This window comes from Balaenoptera physalus, assembly GCF_965194825.1.
Source record: "Balaenoptera physalus genome assembly, chromosome: 9".
In the NCBI taxonomy this organism is placed as follows: domain Eukaryota; kingdom Metazoa; phylum Chordata; class Mammalia; order Artiodactyla; family Balaenopteridae; genus Balaenoptera; species Balaenoptera physalus.
In genome coordinates, this window is record NC_138888.1 from 25149404 (window position 1) to 25170046 (window position 20643).

The 20643-nt window shown below is 41.0% G+C and overlaps 1 protein-coding gene across 1 annotated transcript; it reads right to left on the reverse strand.

Moving 5' to 3' along the window:
* Window positions 1–715: 715 nt before the first annotated feature.
* On the reverse strand, window positions 716–14371 carry ABRACL (ABRA C-terminal like). The gene is made up of 4 exons (XM_082475045.1): window positions 13993–14371; window positions 9379–9511; window positions 8969–9035; window positions 716–1307 (listed from the first exon to the last, which is right to left on the reverse strand). Exons 2-4 carry the CDS (start codon window positions 9379–9381, stop codon window positions 1123–1125), a joined length of 255 nt encoding a protein of 84 aa, XP_082331171.1. The 5' UTR covers window positions 9382–9511; window positions 13993–14371; the 3' UTR covers window positions 716–1122.
* Between the last annotated feature and the right edge of the window lie 6272 nt (window positions 14372–20643).

The following is a 20643-nucleotide window of genomic DNA, read 5'->3' on the forward strand; positions in this document are numbered from 1 at the left end:
TACCTCCGCACTCTCCACAGTCCACCCTAGTTACCAGTGGCAGAGCTACCTTCACTAAACATCACTTTCATCATGGAACTTCCCTGCTCCAATTTTTCCCCAGACTCCTCTCCCTGGCTTCCCAGGTTCCACCTTAATTAGCCAAACTGAATCACCTCTCTTCCTAACATTCCAGTCAACCTGACATCCTACCTTTCACCAGATCAAGCCTTGCTAATTCACGTCCCTCTGCCTAACCTTGAGTCATCACCCTCATCCATCCCATCTTTTTCCCTCTGGATATAATCAGCTCCAATCCTGCAAATTCCACCTCCTCTATACCTCTTCCAACCATCATGCCTTTCACTGATCTTATCCTCCTTGAGATTCTGTATCATTTTCAGTTCTGTACTACAAGCTGCAACATGCAATCACGGATAATCCTGTATTATTTCAGGTTGGTCTAACTAATCCAATTAGAAAGTGAAGTTTTTAGGTTACATTTTTGGGGGCATGTCCCCTAACCCAGTGGCAAGCACAATATAGGCATCAAAATTAATATTTTTTATAGGGCCAAATCATAACACTAACCATCCCTACTTTTTAAATTCTGTAGTTTTAAGAGAATTTTTCTTCAAATTAAGATAACTTTTACTGCAGTTACCTAATCTTGATGCAAAAACTTGATTCTGAGAGATACATAAATCTCAAATGACAAAATAAGGCAATAAGGCAATTTTAAGAGAGTTACATGCTTTTATTACATAAACATTACATTCATTGTGGGAGCTGGTCTTCAAGTTTGCATCTTGATTTCATAGAATGTCAAATGTCTGTAGAAATTATCTAAGAATGATTTATGAAACAAACACTCTTGCATCCCCACCAAAAAAGCCTCATTGCCTACATTTTCCAGCCAGATTCCTGAGAAAAATAATAGGTTTTGTTTATTTTACAGTGTAATACATAAATTTGCTTTCAAGATATAAAAAAGGACAGGCTTCTAAAATGAGTCTCCTTTTGTTTATAAAGTTCTATAAAAATACATTAAGTATGCTAATATGTTTGTCCTTTGATGTACTATTCCAGTTTACCAGAAACAAACAAACAAAAAACACAATAAACAAAGCTATGCAAGCCACATTAATCTTGCAGCAATATAATGTCAACATCATCATGAACACCTTGCAAAAGTAGCTCTCCTGGGTACGTAATCATCTTCCTTCTTTTTGCAGCTTTGAGAGTTCCTACCAGTGCTTCAAAGAGATTGGCACATTTGTCATCTCGGAAGAGGACCCCAAATTTCACACTTAATTTTCCATCAGCATCTAGTTTGAGAAAACACAAGGTTAGCCGGTGCAAAGTCTGTTTCTTGCCACCATGTGTGGCAGATACACATAATCTTTCATAAACATCTAACTGAAGGTTAACCAAGATTACAGTTTAACAGTCAACAGTCAAAAATTCAGTGAAACCTCTTGCCAGATTCAAAAAGTGATAGAATAAATGCAATGTATGCTACATCTCCTAGCTTCAGTATCATCTGGATAGAGAGTGGAAGAGAACTAAGAAACAGTAACAAAAAGTGAATGTGTGGGACTTCCCTGGAGGTCCAGTGGTTAAGATTCCGTGCTTCTACTGCAGGGGACACAGGTTCAATCCCTGGTCTCCCTAGCCGGGGAACTAAGATCCAGCATGCCACACGGTATGGCAAAAAAAAAAAAGTGAATGTGTTACAGCACTACAGTGGACAATTCCTCTCTGTCTAAATTTCGATTTTTTAATGTTAGTTGTTGAATCGATAAAAATAACAAGTACAAGAGAAACCCCGGCTCAGGAGGAGTGTTTCTCTAAGTGTGTTCTGAACATGTGCAGAAGCCCCAGGGAAGGAGTGGTGACCTTAAAAATGAAGAAATCTTTATTTACCAGAATCCCTAGATTATCTAGTTTGAAGGCCAGTTTTTAATATAGATGTTAAAAGTTAAGGTAAACACTAAAAAGAAATGAGCTATCAAGTCATGAAAAACATGGAGGAACCTTAAATATGTATTACTTAGTGAAAGAAAGCGATCTGAAAAAGCTACATGCTCTATGATTCCAACTATGGGATATCCTGGAAAAGGCAAAACTATGGAAAAAGAGAAAACTAAGTAAAAAGATCAGTGGTTTTCAGTGGTTAGGATACGGGAGAGATGAACAGGCAGAGCACAGAGAATTTTTAAAGCAGTGAAGATACTCTATGATACTATAATGATGGAGACACATCCTTAAGCATTAGTCAACCCACAGAATGTACAATACCAAGAGTGAAATGTGATGTAAACCATGGACTCTGGGTGATAATGATATGTCAATGTAGAGTCATCAACTGTAACAAAGGTACCCTTCTGGTGGGGGATGTTGATAATGGGGGACACTATGTATGTGCGGGGGTCAGAGGGTATATGGAAAATCTCTACACCTTCCTCTCAATTTTATTGCAAATCTAAAACTGTTCTAAAAAAAAGTTTTTTTTTAAATTAAGGTAAACAAAAGGTGGATCTTTGGCTAAAAGTCAATCAACTGAAGTCTCAAAGGGTAATCTAGGACACCTTCCAACTGTTGGCTGTATCCTTTGATCTACCTGGCTGAACCCTTGACCCAGTCCCATCCTACTGCACTGCTCCAAGTTCTTCCCTCCCAAAGCTGCGCCCCCTGTCAAGTAGATGGCCATCACAGTGAGAAGGGTTCTTGAGTTCCTGCGCTCCCCTGCTAGAGCTTATAGACTGCAGCTTAGTAAACTCCTACTGTGGGTGCAGCCCTGTGCTGGGCACTAGAGGCAGAGAGAAGGAAGTATAGAATCACTTTCTAGCTATCAAAGAAACGGTTTCCATTCCCACAAGGAAATAAACATACAGTAAAACAACAGCACAAATCAGTACGTGATTGGATGTCAAGAACAAGATGACTGGGCTAGAATGGGAAGGGAAGACTTCATGAAGGGCAGTACCTGTTCTGGACTTTAAAGGGAGTATAACACAGAGCTTTTTAAAAAATCTTGACAGTCCTCAGTTGAAATCCTGGCCATCTGCTAGTTGCTTGGCCTTGAGAACTTTTATGTAAGCTCCCTAAGCCTCAGTTTCCTCATCTGTATAATGGGGATCTTAATACCTCCCACACTGTGAGGTTGGGGACACAGTTCTAAAGCACAAAGCACAGTGCCCAGCACATGCTAAGCACCTGATCAAAGATCATTATTGGTTCAATTATTTTTTTTATGGATATAATACATTTTATTTATCCATTCATCAGTTAACATTGGTTCAATTACGAATGAGAGAAATGGGGTATGTGCCATTAGGCACAGGTGAAACAAGTAAGTGTCTAGGAGAACAGTAATTAGAGTGGCTAATTTACTCACTGCAAGTAAACCATCTAAGAGGAGAAGAAGGAGGAAATAAGTTTGTAAAGGAAAACAGAGAATGCTTGGCCTGGAAAGCAAAGATGCACCTGTTTGATTTCCCTATTTTTTTTTGGCCGCGCCTCGTGGCTTGTGGGATCTTAGTTCCCCGAACAGGGATTGAACCTGCGTCCTCGGCAGTGAAAGCTCAGAGTTCTAACCACTGGTCCGCAGGGAATTCCTGCACCTGTTTGATTTCTTAACTTCTAGCTGCACAACCCTCTGTTTGCAATGAGAATCTTTCACTGATTACGGGAATCAGTGCAGCTGCTGGTAACCTGGCAGGTCCTTCAAGCAATCAGAGTTGCAGTTATGAGGGTAAAAGTACCCCTCACAGGGTTATTGCAAAGATTAAAAGATGGAATATAGGTAAAGTCTTTTATAGAGTGCCAGCCTATGGTAAATTCTCAATTTAGGTTAAGTTTTTAAAGGTACCAAAGGCAGAAACCTGGCTGTAATCTCAGAGTTCTCCTGCCCACTCACCCCTCAATCTGGCAAATGTCCAGGTGATGCCACCTTCTTTGTATCTTATGTTGCTCTAGCCTCTCCTCTTCATTAATTCCTTGGTTCAGGCCCAAACTGATTCTCAAGTGGGTAACTGCAAGACTCCTTATCAGTTTTCCCTTCTCCATGTTTACCACAAATACACCCTCTACATTGATGCAGAATTAAAAATGTGGAAGAAACTTTGTATGATGCAAACTTAAATTGATATTCTTCTACTCTAATCTTTCAGTAGCTCCCTATCACCTTCAAACTGAAGTGAAGACCATGGCCTCACAATTAAGACTCTCCATCCTCTGGCCCTTGCACTCATCTCTCACCCGATTCCTGCCATAACGTTCCATGCACCTTGTGATACAGTCAAAATTAGCACCTTGGTGTTACCCAAGGTGACAGGAGTCACCTCCCCTGGTAACTTTGCCCATATTGAGCCATCTACCCAGCATCCTAGACCCTCTTTTTTAGCTAAATTCTTTTTTCTTCAAAAATGGACTCAAATGTCACCTTCTCTGAGAAGTCATCCATGATTCCTTCAGTCGAGCTATTAAAGCTCTTCTTATAAAATTGAGTATATATCAGTCAAAGCATTCACCATCAATTACAGTAATAATAGCTAACATTTATTGAGTAACATTGAATGCATTTATTGAACCGTTCAATGCATTTTACAATCATTAAAACTCACTTAACCATTTTGTCAAAGATAAGACACAATTGATTGCAAGACAGCACCATCACTTTATGTTCCAATTAAACTTCCAATTTAACAATAGCACACCATGTATCACAAAATAAGTCCTTATTTTGGAGATTTTAAAGTGTGAAAAACAAATGTCTTCAATACTCATTGAAAGAGTAGTAGTCAGAAAAGTTTAGAAATGTGCCCAAGGTCACACAGCAAGAATACGGAAGAGCTAGGATTCATTCCCAGAGTCTGACTCCAGAGCACACACTCCTTTTTTTAAATTTTATTTATTTATTTATTTATTTTTGGCTGCATTGGGTTTTTGTTGCTGCGCGCGGGCTTTTTCTAGTTGCAGCGAGCGAGGGCTACTCTTCGTTGTGGTGTGCGGGCTTCTCATTGTGGTGGCTTCTCTTGTTGCGGAGCACGGGCTCTAGGCACGCAGGCTTCAGTAGTTGTGGCTCGCGGGCTCTAGAGTGCAGGCTCAGTAGTTGTGGCGCACGGGCTTAGTTGCTCCGCGACGTGTGGGATCTTCCCGCATCAGGGCTTGAACCCGTGTCCCCTGCATTGGCAGGTGGATTCTTAACCACTGCACCAGCAGGGAAGTCCCCCAGAGCACACACTCTTAACCACTTCCCAATACACGTTTCCAGTTTATCTGTCTTCTTGACACCTAAAAAGGCCCACAAGGGCTGAGATGGAATTTTGTTTATTTTCCCATCTCCAGCACTTGAGCACAAAGGCAGCACTCAAGAAATATTTGTTAAACGAAGGAGTTTAAATCTCCAAATAATCTTTATCCACTTAATTCTTTTCTACAGGATGAAAAATGAGAGACTTTAAAGAACTTTATTTTAAAAGAAACAGGTAAAACTAAATTCATCAATCTCCAACTTCGGCTAATACATCATATTTAGATTAGTCTAAATATGATTAATCTAAATCATAGATTAGTCAAAATTATTCCAGACACAACATAAATAACCATAACCTGTCAGTAGATAACATATCTCCATAGATGCTTTCCAACTTAAAAGTCATCTATTACCAGGAACAGGTAAGTCAAGGAGGCCTAGTGAAGTTGCAATGTTCAAAATATTTTCATCCTTATAGAAGTTAGGATAATTACTTTGTAGTCATCTAGTTTGTAAAGCTGCTCATTTTGAACTGCAGGTTCAGTTTGCCTTAGCAAATAATAACACTGTGCTAGGGATATAGAGGTTAGACTTTTAAATGCAATTGAATCTGACCAATAAACACTAAGCTGACATGGAGAAAGATCTAATAAGAAAACCCAACAAATCTTTGGAAATACATCTTTAATATCTTTAACAATCCAAACAATAGTACTACTCCCAAGAGTGACAGAGCTCGTCACAGAGCTCAGGAAAAACTGAGAATGTAGAAATGAGGAACACAGGTAGGGGCATCACTATCGAAAATAAGACTCACTGAGGGACTTCCCTGGTGGCGCAGTGGTTAAGAATCCGCCTGCAAATTCAGGGGACATGGGTTCGATCCCTGGTCCAGAAAGATCCCACATGCCGTGGAGCAACTAAGCCCGTGGGCCACAACTACTGAGCCTGTGCTCTAGAGCCCACAAGCCACAACTACTGAGCCCACGTGCCACAACTACTGAAGCCTGAGCGCCTAGAGCCCGTGCTCTGCAACAAGAGAAGCCACTGCAATGAGAAGCTCGCTCACCACAGAGAAGAGTAGCCCCCTCTCAGCACAACTAGAGAAAGCCCGCGCCCAGCAATGAAGACCCAATGCAGCCAAAAATAAATAAACAAATAAATAAATAAATAAAAAGACTCACTGAACTTCCATCGAGTGAATATGGTGAAGTGGGTGGGAGAAGAATGGGATTAGGAAAGATTGTTCATGTGTTTGATTAGAGTGATGCAATGTGAGAACTTAGCAAGCTGAGGATGGAGAAAGGGAACCATGAGCCGAGGAAGGCAGACTGCCTCTGGAAGCTAGAAAAAAGGCTAGGAAACAGATTCTCTAGAGCTTCCAGAAAGGGATGCACCCTGCCAACACCTTGATTTTAGCCCAGGTGACCTTTATCAGACTCTGCTGTGGTCTGAATGGCTGTATTCTTCCAAAATTCATATGTGGAAATCCTAACCCCACAAGGTAATGATATTACTAGATGGGGCCTTTGGGAGGTGCCAAAGTCATGGGGGGGTGTCAGGGTGTAAAGTCATGAGTCATAAGGATTAATGTCTTATAAAAGAGGCTGCAAGATTTCATCAGCCATAGAAAAAAAGATGAAACCTTGCCATTTGTGACAACATGGATGCACCTTGAGGGTATTATGCTAAGTGAAGTAAGTCAGACAGAGAAAGACAAATGCCATATGATTTCACTCGTATGTGGAATATAAAAAACAAACAAAACCCCCAAAATAAATGAACAAACCAAACCAAACAGAAGAGCATGCTGTGTTGTATCACATGAAACTTACACAATCTTATAAACCAATGTTACCACAATGATAGATAGATGGATAGATAGATAGATAGATAAAAAGGCTGCAAAGAGATCCCTAGTTTCTTTCACCATGAGAAGATATAAGAAGTCTGAGACCTGGAAGAGGACTCCAAGCTGACCATGCCGGCACCCTGATCTCGGACCTCCAGCTTTCAGCACTATGAGCAATTAATTTCTGCTGTTTATAAGTCACCCAGTCCAGGGTATTTTGTTACAGCAGCCCAAACAGACTGAGACAGACTCCCAACCTACATGACCACTAAAATATTAAATGTGGACAAAACTATAATTCAAAAGGATACATGCACCTCTATGATCATAGCAGCACTATTCACAATAGCCAAGACATGGAAGCAACCAAAATGTCTATCGACAGGTGAATGGATAAAGAAGATGTGGAACATATATACAATGGAATACTACTCGGCCATAAAAAAAGAATGAGATAATGCCATTTGCAACAACATGGATGGACCTAGAGATTATCATACTAAGTGAAGTAAGTCAGAAAGAGAAAGACAAATACCATATGATATCACTTATATGTAGAATCTAAAATATGACACAAATGAACTTATTTACAAAACAGAAACAGACTCACAGACATAGAGAACAGACTTGTGGTTGCCAAGTGGGAGGGTATATGGGGGAGGAATGGATTGGGAGTTTGGGGTTAGCAGATGCAAACTATTGTGTATAGAATGGGTAAACAACAAGGTCGTACTGTATAGCACAGGGAACTATTTCAATATCCTGTGATAAACCATAATGGAAAAGAATATGAAAAAGAATATATATACATATATATAACTGCATCACTTTGCTGTATAGAAGAAATTAATACAATGTTGTAAATCAACTACACTTCAATAAAATATATTTTTTAAAAAAGATATTAAATGTGTTGCTTCATGTCACAAAGTTTATTGTACTGTTACATCAGCAACAGAAAAATACAGGGGACATTTGATACTAATGGCTTAATGGAATTTTCAAGGTACCTCTTGTTATTTCAAATGATTCGTGATTCATAAGTAGACAGAGCTATACGTAAGAAGAATCAAGCTATAATGACAAGCAACTCTTTCAAGGTACTTTTTAAAGTTGTTTTTCACTTATATGATGTAATTGGGTTTTGGGTTCCATTATCCCAGTTGTTGCTGAATGTATCTATTGCTCTTACAATTTTCGAAATGCTCCCCGAACTCTTGTATGTCTGGTCTGAGATGCACAAAATACTTACAGCTACAAGCATAACACTTGCTTTCATTACAACTTAGGAAAAGGACACTAATACTACCAATTTTACATGTCACAAATTTCACAATAGCTGTTTATATGCTGCTAGGGGGAAAGCTAACTTTAAAAGAAAACTACCTAAAGGATGGGTTCTTTTAGTTATATACACATAAACACCTGATTAGACAAAACTCAAAAACTTGGAGAAAATAAAGACAATTTATTAAAATTTCAATCTGAGTCCCTAGTCATTTGGCAATTTGCAAAATGGTGGCAGGGTAAAGCAGAAAAAAATGAATTTTAATAGTGTGACAAATAAAAAGTTGAACACGATTTAATTACAAGATTTCAATGCAGCTAGGTTACGGAAGCACAGCAATTTTCTTTCCATTCAAAGGATAATGAAATATCTCAACCATTCTTTGTATAAGAAACACAATACCCCAGTGGCTCTGTGTCTCCAGAAATCACTTCAGGGCGGAGAACAGTTATCACCTGAGGCTGACAGAAGAGTTGCCATAACTGTGTCCTGAATCCCTAGGTGATCCCTTCATATGCCTCTAAAAGTTAGTCCTACCTGCTGTAACACAAACTCAGAAGAAATACTGTATCCATGTTATAATACTTACTTTTTGAACCCAGACGATGAATTTCCTCCACTAAGAGGTTAACTTCGTGATCCACATTCATTGCTGCCTGAGGGAGAAAAAAATACATGTGTATTACTACAGTTTCTACATTCCATTAAACACACCTTGCAAAATTCAAGGGCCCTTTCTTTTTTTCATGTAGCATTTGTAGCTATTAATTTACTGTGGCCCTCTTCCTAAAAATACTTGTATGATGTACCCGGCCCTAGAGTACCTCCATTTCCCCAATTTTATAACTGCCCCGCTGGGCTGATCTCACTCTTCTTCTACACAGTCTACTGGGCAGAATGAAGCCATTCTCCTTGCACCCACTATGAACTCTAAGCCCAGGCTCTGGGCACCAAAAATACAAAGGTGAGTGACACAGGACCTGCCCTCAGGGAACTCACCATCCAGAAGCAGAGAGAGGCCTGGAATGAATAGCAAAGTGACAAGAAAGCACTCTTTTAGTGGTGGGTCCAAGGCATTAAGGGAACACAAAGGAGGAAGCCACAGAAGTTTTCGTCACTGGGGAGGAGTGGCCTGTAGACAGTTGGGAAAGAACGTTCTAGGCACAGGGACGAGTATATACAAAAGCACAGAAGCAAAAAACAAAACAAAACCGCAGCACACTTGGGGCAGGCCCTAAGCTAGAAGCTGGTGGTACCAGGATAAACCAACACAATCCATCCCCTCCGGGAGCCTGCGGTCCAGTAAGGAAGGCGGATCCAGGTGGATCTAAGGCAATTTTAATACCATGGGGTCAGCGCAATGATGACTTCTGGGTCCCTTCCTCCAGCAGTGCCCAGTGCAATCTGACAGTAATGGAGAGCCTGTGATGAAAACCATTCATCTTTGGATAAGGAGTTCAGGACTAACAGCGGCTGTGAGAATCCCCTTGGCTCATGAGGTCCTCCACGGGCTGGGCTCTGCCCACCATTCCACCATTCCAGCTGCCTCAAATCTACCCCCTTGAATCCAGGCTGCAGTTTCATGGGGCTTCTTTTTATTCCTCAAATGCCCCTCACTCTCACACCTCCAACCTTCACATATCCTGTTTCTTCTTCAACCCGGACTCTGGCTATTCCTCTTTCTTGGGGCTAACTTCCATACGTCCAGTCCCAGCTGAGATATAACTTCCTGCAGGAAGCCCTCCCTGAATCCCTGGGGTAGGAGAGCTCTCCCGTGTGTGTTCCCTCAGCATGTGTGCCCTCTTCATTTCACTTGATTGGAATGACCAGCTTCTCAGTTTTTATCACTAGACAGTGAGCTCCTCTATGCGGGGATCTGACTGTCATGCTCACTGCTGGACCACGTCTGGCACCAACAGCAGGAGTTCAATAAATAACTGGTTTGCAGACTGGAAAATGAGCAAAGACATGAGAAGGGATGGAACCACACCTGTGGGTGTTGTCACCATGGAGCTGCTGATTTATGTGAGGAACAGAGAGGAGCTCTGAGAGGGAGGAAGTGCACTCAGACAGAAACGGTAAAGGGGCGTGGCAAACACCTACAGAAAGTGGGAGGAGACAAACACAGCAAGAAATAGGAAGGTGCAGGTAGAGCTGGAGGAGAGAAACCCAACCTTGTTGGATCAAAGAAGTAAAGTATAGAAGTAAAGGAAGAAGAATGAGTTTCTATAGGAAGGCAGTAATTTACAGTGAAAACAGCAGCATGAGGGTTGGAAAGTATGAGCAGCTGGGCAAAAGAGGAATCAATTCAGTCTGTTTGCAAATCGTAAGTTTTCCAAATCAAATAAAAGAGTGGGATTGTGTGAATGGTTTACGCTGGGGTGATGATTTGGAAGAAACAACTTTATTCAGACAGATCGTAACTAATTCTTGGTAGCTTTGAAAAAACAAGAATGACATCTATGTTTAAATGATATTGATCGAGACCCCAGATTTTCTATCAGCTAATAATAAAAGCACCACTACACTGCTACACTGCTACACTTTCGTGTAAATCTTATAATTTAAGAAGCCTACACTGCAATAAAATGCAACATCTTAGGTTAATGCATCTACATAAAACTGAATATCAAAAATTATAGTGTCCAAATGTGGGAACTTTGTGTTGGTGAAATTATAACATTATATTCAATTCAAGATAGTTTAAGAGAGACACTAAAAAGCTAAAACATACCCAGAGGACACAACTGAAAGACATGCCATGAGAATAATGGTAAGAAAAAAACCTGTTAATGTCAGTGTGGTGGACAGCTGTTATATTTCCCTGCTCAGCACCCATTCCGCCTTCTGGCACCAGCAGTCTAATGTTAGTTTGGATAGAGCCTTTCCTTCCTTACTCTAAACCCAAGTATCTTGGGTAGAGCCTCACCCTGGACTCCAGGAGTGGTTCAAAGTCAGAATAATTGGTTTGGGACATAGGATAGGTCCCATCCTGAACAATGTGTTCAGCCCATGAATTTTGCCAGAACTACTAATAAAAAGACACTTTCCTACTGGGTTTTAAGGTATAAGTTCACATCCCTTATATAAATGGCTACCATGTGAAAAGAGCCTGCCAGGAATAAAGCTGACAGAAAGAAAAATCCAGCCACATAACAATGATTGAGTCTGTATATGACCTTGGACTTCCCAGTTACATGAACCAATCTTTCCCGGTTTGGCTTGTGCTGGTTTGCTTAAGTTTCTGTCACTTGCACTCTAAAGAATCTTGACTTTTAAAGTTAGCCTAGAGAAGGCCTGCTTCTATTTTTTAAAAATTAAAGCTCCTTTTATGTACTTATGTGAATAGTCTTATTTTGTGTTGCTCTATTGGGTAGGATGGATAGATGGAACAGAAAGGCAGATTTGAAAGCCATATGAGACAAAATTTCTCTAACAATCAAAACGGTCTAACAGTGAATAAAGTTTGCAGTAGTAGTATGGATCTGTGAGGGTTGATGAAGAAATCAGCCCACACTGGACAAAATAGAAAGGGAAATGTCCAAGGGGATTACAGTCCTTTCCAATTCTCAGATGCTTTGATTTCCTCCCACCCTGAATATTTATCTCTTTAACATCGTTTTCCACTCCTTCCACCCCCCACCAGCCACACACTTCAGACCTAATTCTCCTGAAATAATGAGACTCAAAGAGGAACTCCCACCCTTAAGTAGTGTGAATTCCTGGATCACATTAAGCAGATAGATGTATGTTCATCCAATTTTAAGACAGGAAGGCAACCAGAATTTCTTTGTAATTAACTACACCTGAGGCTCCTTATCTGCATTAATTCATGTAAACCTAAGAACCTTACGAAGTAATATTATTTATCCCCATTTTATGGATGATGAAACTGACTCCGAGGGGCTTTTCCCACAATTAAATGCCATTTCTACTGCATCATTCTGGCTCTTCTCCTTTATTTTTTATTTTTATTTTTTTGCTGGTTATTATGCCAACTGCACTAAATATAACAGTGGGTTGTATTTGTGTGAAATATTACATGCTGAGTACTTACTAAGGCAGACACTTACAAAGTAAGAAAGGTTCCCTGCACTGACCCTTCCGAGTAGGAAAATAACAGGCTTAGAAACTATTGCTCGCATACATAATTTGGCATGGTTAACGTCTTTATTTGATTATTTAATGAGGACAAAGGAGTAAAAAATACTCTGTTGCACAATCCTTGGAAGGCCCATGACATTTTATAAGGACAGAAGCCTGGGACTGGTGTTAAGCTGCAAGATCAAGAACAATGAGAGGCCATGGGCAGAGCAAGTCTAAGGGAAAGAAAGAGCCCCTCGGTGGGAGGCTCAGGGGAAGGCGATGGCAGATGCTAGTCGGGCCCTCTAATTGAGACAGAATCCAATTAGGCACTGTGCGTGGGAATCACAAAGAAAGCGGAATGTGGGAGCACTGGGCCATCTGGGCCATATGCTGAAATGCTCCACCATCAATATGCGCTTAAGAATATATTTAAGGACTCTCATAGCTTTTTTCTTTGGGCGGTTGGTTCCTTTTTTGTTTTGTTTTGTTGGGTTTTTTTTTTTTAAGTTTGGAGGCAATACCTAGACATTTTCTAATGTCAGGGAATAAGCCTACTGGGGTGGGGACATCTTGGAATCAGGAGCCACCTCTCCACACTGGGGCTGGCCACCGTTTCCCAGCCCTCCTTCTCAATCCCTGACGAGCAGCTGGTGCCGGTCAAAGAATGACTGGGTTCCTTCCTGCCCCTCGCAGGCGCGCACACACTCCATATTTGGTCATCCCTGCATCAAGTTTGGGAGATGGCCCGGAAGGGGTCCCAAAACCCTGTCCCCAGCGGGCCATCACACGGTCACCACCGGTACCAGTGCAGAGCTGGGGAGCGCGGGGTTCGGCCCCCTGCTCCGGGGCGCACGGCTGGCTCCCGGGCGACCTCCCCAGGAAGAACCGCATTCCGGAAGCCTTTGTCTCCGAGAGTCTCGCGCCAGCGCCGCCTGCCCGCGCTCCCCGGCTGTCGGTGCGCCCCCGGCGCGCCCCGAGAGCGAGCGCCCAAACCGAGAGACGCAAACGGACCCAGCCCGGGGCTCCCCGAGCCGCTGGTGTTCCCTCACTACCACCCACGCCGCACACAGAATCGGGAGCGTACAGGTCCGCACCCGCCGCCGGCGCCGCAGAGTCCACTGCCCTGAAGCCACCAGATTCCTCGGGGGCGCCTGTCCCCTCACTCCCAGCCCGTCCCCGCTCAGCTCTGCGGAACTGGCTCCCCGAGCGCAAAGCGGACACGTTGCTCCGCGGTAAAAATCTTTAAGCGCTGCGGGTCTCCCTGCCCTGTCCGCTCCCGGTCGGCAAAATGTCACGTGAGCCGAGGGCGGAAGTCCGCTGGAGAGTTGGGGGGCGCAGGGGCGCGCCCACCCGGTCCCCCGCACCCGCTCAGCCCAAGGTCAGTTATACCCTCCGGGCGTCTTAGCCCCCTCCCGGTCCCGGCTCTCCACCCGCAGCCCACCATCCCCCGGCTGCTTGGCCTCCACCGGCTACCCCCGTCCATCCTTCATACCTACCTGGCCACATCTTCCCAGGGCAATCACTCACCTCTCCGCCTCCTTTTCTTTTCCGAGAAAACTGGGGCTGCGTCGGCGCGGGCTGGTTATCTTCTTCAACACACTGGGGAGGAAGAAGCTGAGGAAGGAAGTGACTGAGGCAGAAAAGAAAGGCTGGTGTGCAGGAGGAGGAAGGCTAGCGGGGGGAGGCGGGTGAGAGTTTCGGTGCTCAGGAATGCGGCCGCCCACACTCCCAGGGACAAGCCTATGAGGAGGAAACTCAGGAGAGGAGATGCCCGAGACGGGGGCGGACTCCAGACAGGTGGCGGAGCGCTGGAGGCTTCTAGGAAAACGCGCCCACAGCTTCGATTACCGCCGCCTTTCCCCACGCGCCGCTCGGAGCCAGGGATCTTCAAACCCAGCATCTGATCCTGGACGTTGACTTCCTGCCAGGATCTCTCTCTTAACTTAGGAAACAAAGCGTCCCCAACGTGCTGAATGCTGAGGTCTCCTAGGAGGAACGTTAAGCCAGGAGCAGGAGCCTTCAGAAAGCTACAGACGTGACAACAGGATGGTCAGTTTTGCAAAAGAAAATTCATGTTTGAAAACCAATTTGTTCTACTGCGAAGAAACTTTACTTGGACAAAGCTAATTCTTGGTCCCGGTCAATATAGATTTCTTCCCCTCTTTATTATTTCCTACATGTAACCGCATAATTCAATCATGTTATTCATGCATCCTTTATTTTAGTAACTGTTGTTTTAATCAGTGTGTGTTTGTGTGTGTGTATGCGTGTGACATGTTTGCTGTACCTGGCATCCCTTCAAAAAGGAAACCGAGCCCCTGCTGAGAGAACTGACCCAAACTATTCCTAGGACAAAGGTTGCACAAATAACTGCCCCCAAATTTCTCCCCCCGCCCGCCCCGCCCCGCCGTAGCTGATTGGATTAAGAGTGGTCATGTGACCCAAGAGACACAGTCCGTAAACTGGCCATCACCCTAAGAGGTGACCTGGAACAAACAGTCCTCACCAAACCAGGACTCGGATCATTAGATAAGCCAATCAGATTCTCCCTTGGAAACGGAAAGGGGAGAATACAGAGAATGAGCTATCTGACAGGAAGGCTGAAGCTGAGAGGGCCTGAGGCAGAAGTAGAGAAAATGGGCTGCCACAAAGCAAACACTGGAGTAAGCAAAAACCAAAGATGAAGTAGAAGGTGGATGGGGGTGGAAGTGGTAGAAGTGCCTCTATGGGAAGCTGACACCCAGTGGTATATTAAGAACAACAAAGACCTGCTCCCCAGGAAGATATGAGTATCCAGGTCCCTAGGGCTGCACTGGATCCCGCCACTTCCCAAAGAGCGTTCTAGTTACCCTTTCACAATAAACACCTATGACTTTGGGTGTGACTTCGAATGAGTCTCTGTTCCCTACCACCAAAAGATTACTCTTCAACAAAGGTCTGATTCGTCAAGGTTTCTCATGTTACAGGAAGTTTAAGGTGATCCCACCATACGTTTGAGGACTAATTTTTTCTCACTAGAAGAAAGCTGAGAGGTAGTATTTTATATCTTTCAAAGTCTACATAATGCAAAAATTATAATTCAAGAAACGATCATATTTAGCGATTCTCTAAGCAGGACCTGGCTACTTTGGCTTGTGGCAGTGACCACAATTCTTCATTCGGAGAATATCCAGTGAAATGAATAATCAGTCTGTAGTTGTGCCACTTCTTTATAACTAGGTAGTGTTTCACAGTACTTCGCCAATGGGGAGAAAACAGAAGAGAGAGAGAGAGAGGGAGAAATCGATTACTTTTAGCAAGTAAAAGTCCCTGTTACTATAAAAATGGATTCACTCTTTTAAAATACTTTGTTTATACATGTTGCACTAAGCATAACATAAATTTCATGTAATCTACAAAGAATTACAATTCAAGAAAGTTGTTTTGAGTGAAAAAATATCAAAATCTTGCCAAGTAACATTTTTCATACCTAATTCCTACTCTTTCAGTTTCCATGCAGATTTTTGCCATTATCTTTTCTTGTTCTTTTACAAAAATTATCATCATGTAGCTAAGCAATGTGGAATTTTAACCTAAAAAACAGAAAATAAAGTTTAACAGTTAAGAAGTACTTATTAACTATCAAGCATGTACCGGCAACAATGTGCCAAAACTGGAGGGTACAAAGTAGCCTAAAGCATGATCTTTGTCAAAAAGAAGTTTCAGCGATGTACATATAAAATTTTAAGACAATCCTTATCCATTTATTTAATTACATAGTATAGACCAGCACTGTTTGATAGAAATATAATTGGGAGCCACTTCTGTAATTTAAAATTTTCTAGGAGCCACATTAAAAAAAGAAACATGTGAAATTAATTTTAATAATATACTTTTATATAATGTTTTCTTTAACCCAGTATATCTAAAATACTACCATTACAACTTGTAGTGAATATTTTTAAATTATTAATGAGATATTATAAACTTTGTTTTGTACTAAGCCTTCAAAGTTATTGTGTATTTTACTCTTAGAGTGCATGTCAGATGCTCAATAACTTTATATGGTTAATGATTACTGTATTGGTTGGTGTAGTTACAGATAATTCCAGAATAAAGCATGACATATAGGCTAATAAATTTACTTAAGAAATTACATGTTCCTGGAATGAGGAAAATAATAACACTATATTGAAAGGTTCATTTTTAAAAATATAATTGTCTCTCTTGTAATGAATAGAAAAAAATCTTTGTGAAGGACCTTCAGGACAACAATTCTATCCTGAGTATATACCAATAGAAAAGGTACCTAGATCCACCAAGAGACATGTACAAAATGTTCACTGAGTATTCATGGCAGCACTATTTATAATATTTCTAAACTAGAGCCGCCCAGATGCCCAGTAACATTAGAATGGATTAATAAATTATAGCATATTCAAAAAATGGAAATTATCCACCAAGGAGAAGGAACAACCAACAACTACATGGAAGGGTATGGTTGAATCTCACAAATACAGTGTGGAGTGAAAGAGCCTATTATTCATTTTACATAAAGGTTTAAAAGCAGGCAAAACTAATCAGTGGTGTTAGAAGTTAGGATAGTGGTTATCTTTGTTGGGTGGTGGGGGATAGTAATTGAGATGGGGCATGAGGGGGGCCTTATGGAGTGCTGACAATATTCTGCTTCTTGATCCGTCTACTGGTTACACGCGTGTTTTACTTTGACTCTTCAACAAGCTGGCCAGTTAAGGTAAATTTTTTCTTCCTGTGGCTATGTTCTTTTTAATAACATTTTCTTAAAAATAAAGAAGAGAGGATCTTGAGCAAACAAGGCTTATTCCAGGAATATAAGGATTATTCAACAATATTAGGAAATTTTATAATTCCCTATGGCCAATAGTCTCTGATTTTTATCTTATTCTTTAAATGAGGTTTTATCATGTGGATCTATCATTCTAGTTCAGACTGTCATCACCTTGTGCTCATGTTAATGTTGGTTATTATGGTAATCATAATGATTATTGCATATCTTGGGCACAAATTTTGGATCCAAGTATAGTACTGTTTGAGTGCTTTGGGTGATATAAAGAAGTAAAAGTAAAATCTGTGCCCTCAAGAAATAATGGAAAAAGAATTATATACCATGAGTAAGTGAGATTTATTTGAGGAATGCAAAGTTGGTTCAACAAATGGAAAGTAATCAATGTAGTACACTATATTAATAGAATAAAGGGAAAAATCCACATCATCATCTCAACAGATGCAGAAAAAGCATTTGACAAAATCCAATACCCTGTCATGATTAAAGACACTCAACAAACTAGGAATAGAAGGGATTTTCCCCAACGTAACAACGAGCACATACAAAAAACTCATAGCTAACACCACACTCAATGATGAAAGACTGAAAGCATTCCCCCTAAGATCAGGAACAGGACAAGGATGTCTGCTAAGGAATACACAAAAAAAGCTAACAGAATCAATAAGCCAGTTCAGTGAGGTTGCAGGATATAATATCAATATACAAAAATCAGTTATATTTCTATTTTTTCTATATACTAGCAATGAACAATCTGAAATTGAAACTAAGAAACCGATTCTACTTATAACAAGATCAAAAAAATAAAATACTTAGGAATAAGTTTAACTAAAGAGGTGCATACACTTGTACAAAATAGTATTGAAAGAAAAAAAAATTTAAACCCAAATAAATGGAAAGACATCCCACGTTCATAGATTGGAAGGCTTAATATTGTGTAGATGGCAATACTCCACCAAATCATCGACAGATTCAATGCAGTACCTATCAAATTTCTAGCATCGTTTTTGCAGAAATTGACAAACTGATCCTAAAATTCATATGGAAATGAAAGGGATTCAGAATAACCAAAATAATCTTGAAAAAGAGAATAAAGTTGGAGTATTCATATTCCCTGATTTCAAAGCTTACTACAAAGCTACAGTAAATGGTTCTAGCATAAGGATAGACATATAGAAAATGGAATAGAATTGACAGTCCAGTAATAAACCCACTCATCTATGGTCAATTGATTTTTGACAAGAGAACCAAGGCCATTCAATGGGCAGAGAATGGTTTTTTGTCTGTTTGTTTTTGTTTTTGCTTTTTGGCCACGCCGTGCAGCATGTGGGATCTTAGTTCCCTGACCAGGGATCAAACCCATGCTCCCTATAGTGGAAGCTTGGAGTCTCAACCACTGGACCACCAGGGAAGTCCCAAGAATGATATTTTTAACAAATGGTGCTGGGGCACTGGTTAACCACAGGAAAATAGCTAATTGGATCCCTATCTCACATCATACACAAAAACTTAAAATGGATCAAAGACCTAAATGTAAGAGCACAAACTATAAAACTCTTAGAAGAATACATAAGTGTAAATCTTTATCATCTTGGACTAAGTAACATTTTCTTAGATGTGACACCAAAAGCACAAGCAATCAAAGAAAAAATAAACTGGGTTTCACCAAAATTAAAATGTCAGTGCTTTAAAGGACACCATCCAGAAAGTGAAAAGTAACCCACAGAATGGAAGAAAATTTTTGCAAATCATGTCTGACAAAGATCTCATGTCCAGAAAATGTGAAGAACTCTTACAACTCAACTATGAAAAGACTAATAATCTAATTTAAAACTGGGCAAAGAATTTGAATAGATATTTCTCTAAAGGAGATATACAAATGACCAATAAGCACATGAAAAGATGCTCCACATCATTTGTCACCAGGGAAATGCAAATCAAAAATACAATAAAATACCACTTCACACCCAGTAGGATGGCTATAATTTTAAAAAAAGGAAAATAACAAGTGTTAGTGAGGATGCAGGGAAAACAACCCTCAGACAATGCTGGTGGGAGTGTAAAATGAATGGTGCATCCTTTGTGGAAAACAGTTTAGCAGTTCCTCAAAAAATTAAAAATACATTTTAAATTCTTTGACTCAGCATTCTACTCCTAGTTCCATAGCCAGGAGTTGTATGTCCAGAGCAGACAAATCCACAGTAAAAAGCAAATGGATTATTGGTGGCTAGATACTAGGGAGAGGAAGGAAAGAGGGCTAATGAGCATGGCGTTCCTTTTTTTTTTTTTTTTTAATAGCTACTTTTTATTTATATTTATTTATTTATTTATTTATTTATTTATTTATTTTTGGCTGTGCTGGGTCTTCGGTTCGTGCGAGGGCTTTCTCTAGTTGCGGCAAGTGGGGGCCACTCTTCATCGCGGTGCGGGGCCCGCTCTTCATCGCGGTGCGCGGGCCTTTCACTATCGCGGCCCCTCCCGTTGCGGGGCACAGGCTCCAGACGCGCAGGCTCAGTAGTTGTGGCTCACGGGCCCAGCTGCTCCGTGGCATGTGGGATCTTCCCAGACCAGGGCTCGAACCCGTGTCCCCTGCATTAGCAGGCAGATTCTCAACCACTGCGCCACCAGGGAAGCCCCGTTCCTTTTTAATGATGAAAAATACTCGAATTAGAGGGTGAAGAAGATCACACAATCATCTGAATACACTAAAAACCTCTGAATTGTACACTTTAAAATGGCAAATTTAATGGTATGTGAATTATATTTCAATTAAAACATTTTTTGAAAAAGAAACAATGGAAAGACAAGACTAATAAACAATTAATAATTTTAAAACAAACCAGGGAATTCCCTGGCGATCCAGTGGTTAGGACTCCATGCTTCCATTGCAGGGGGTACAGGTTCAATCCCTGGTCGGGGAACTAAGATCCTGCAAGCTGCAAAGCACAGCCAAAAAACAAAACAAAACAAAACAAAAAAGAGAACAAATGAAGATGCTTTGGCTGAAAAAAAACCTGTTGCACAAAAGGGTTGATAGACTGCCTTGGGAAGATGCTGCCTTTTCCCATTGCTCATTTATTCATTCATTCATTCATTCAACAAATATTTATTGAAAACCATTATGGGCTAAGATTTACATGTCTTTTTCTCAAAGAGCGGTCAAAGAGAACAAACTTCCCATGTGAAAGAGAACCATTCTTTGTCAACTGAAGAACAGGACTTTTCTAAACTGGTTTATTAGACAATATATATCACCATTATTTCCAGAACTTACATTAAGATATTTTTCTTATTTTATTTTTTTCTCTTTTTTTCCCCTTCCTCCATATCTTTCTTTCTTTCTTTTTCCTCTTCTCTTCTCTAACATGCAAATTAGA

Bases quoted from the DNA above. Each gene is read 5' to 3' on its own strand.
- ABRACL (XM_082475045.1), bottom strand. The intron at 1,308-8,968 runs GTAAGTATTATA...TTCTCAAACTAG, and splicing joins TCATCGTCTGGGTTCAAAAA to ATGCTGATGGAAAATTAAGT.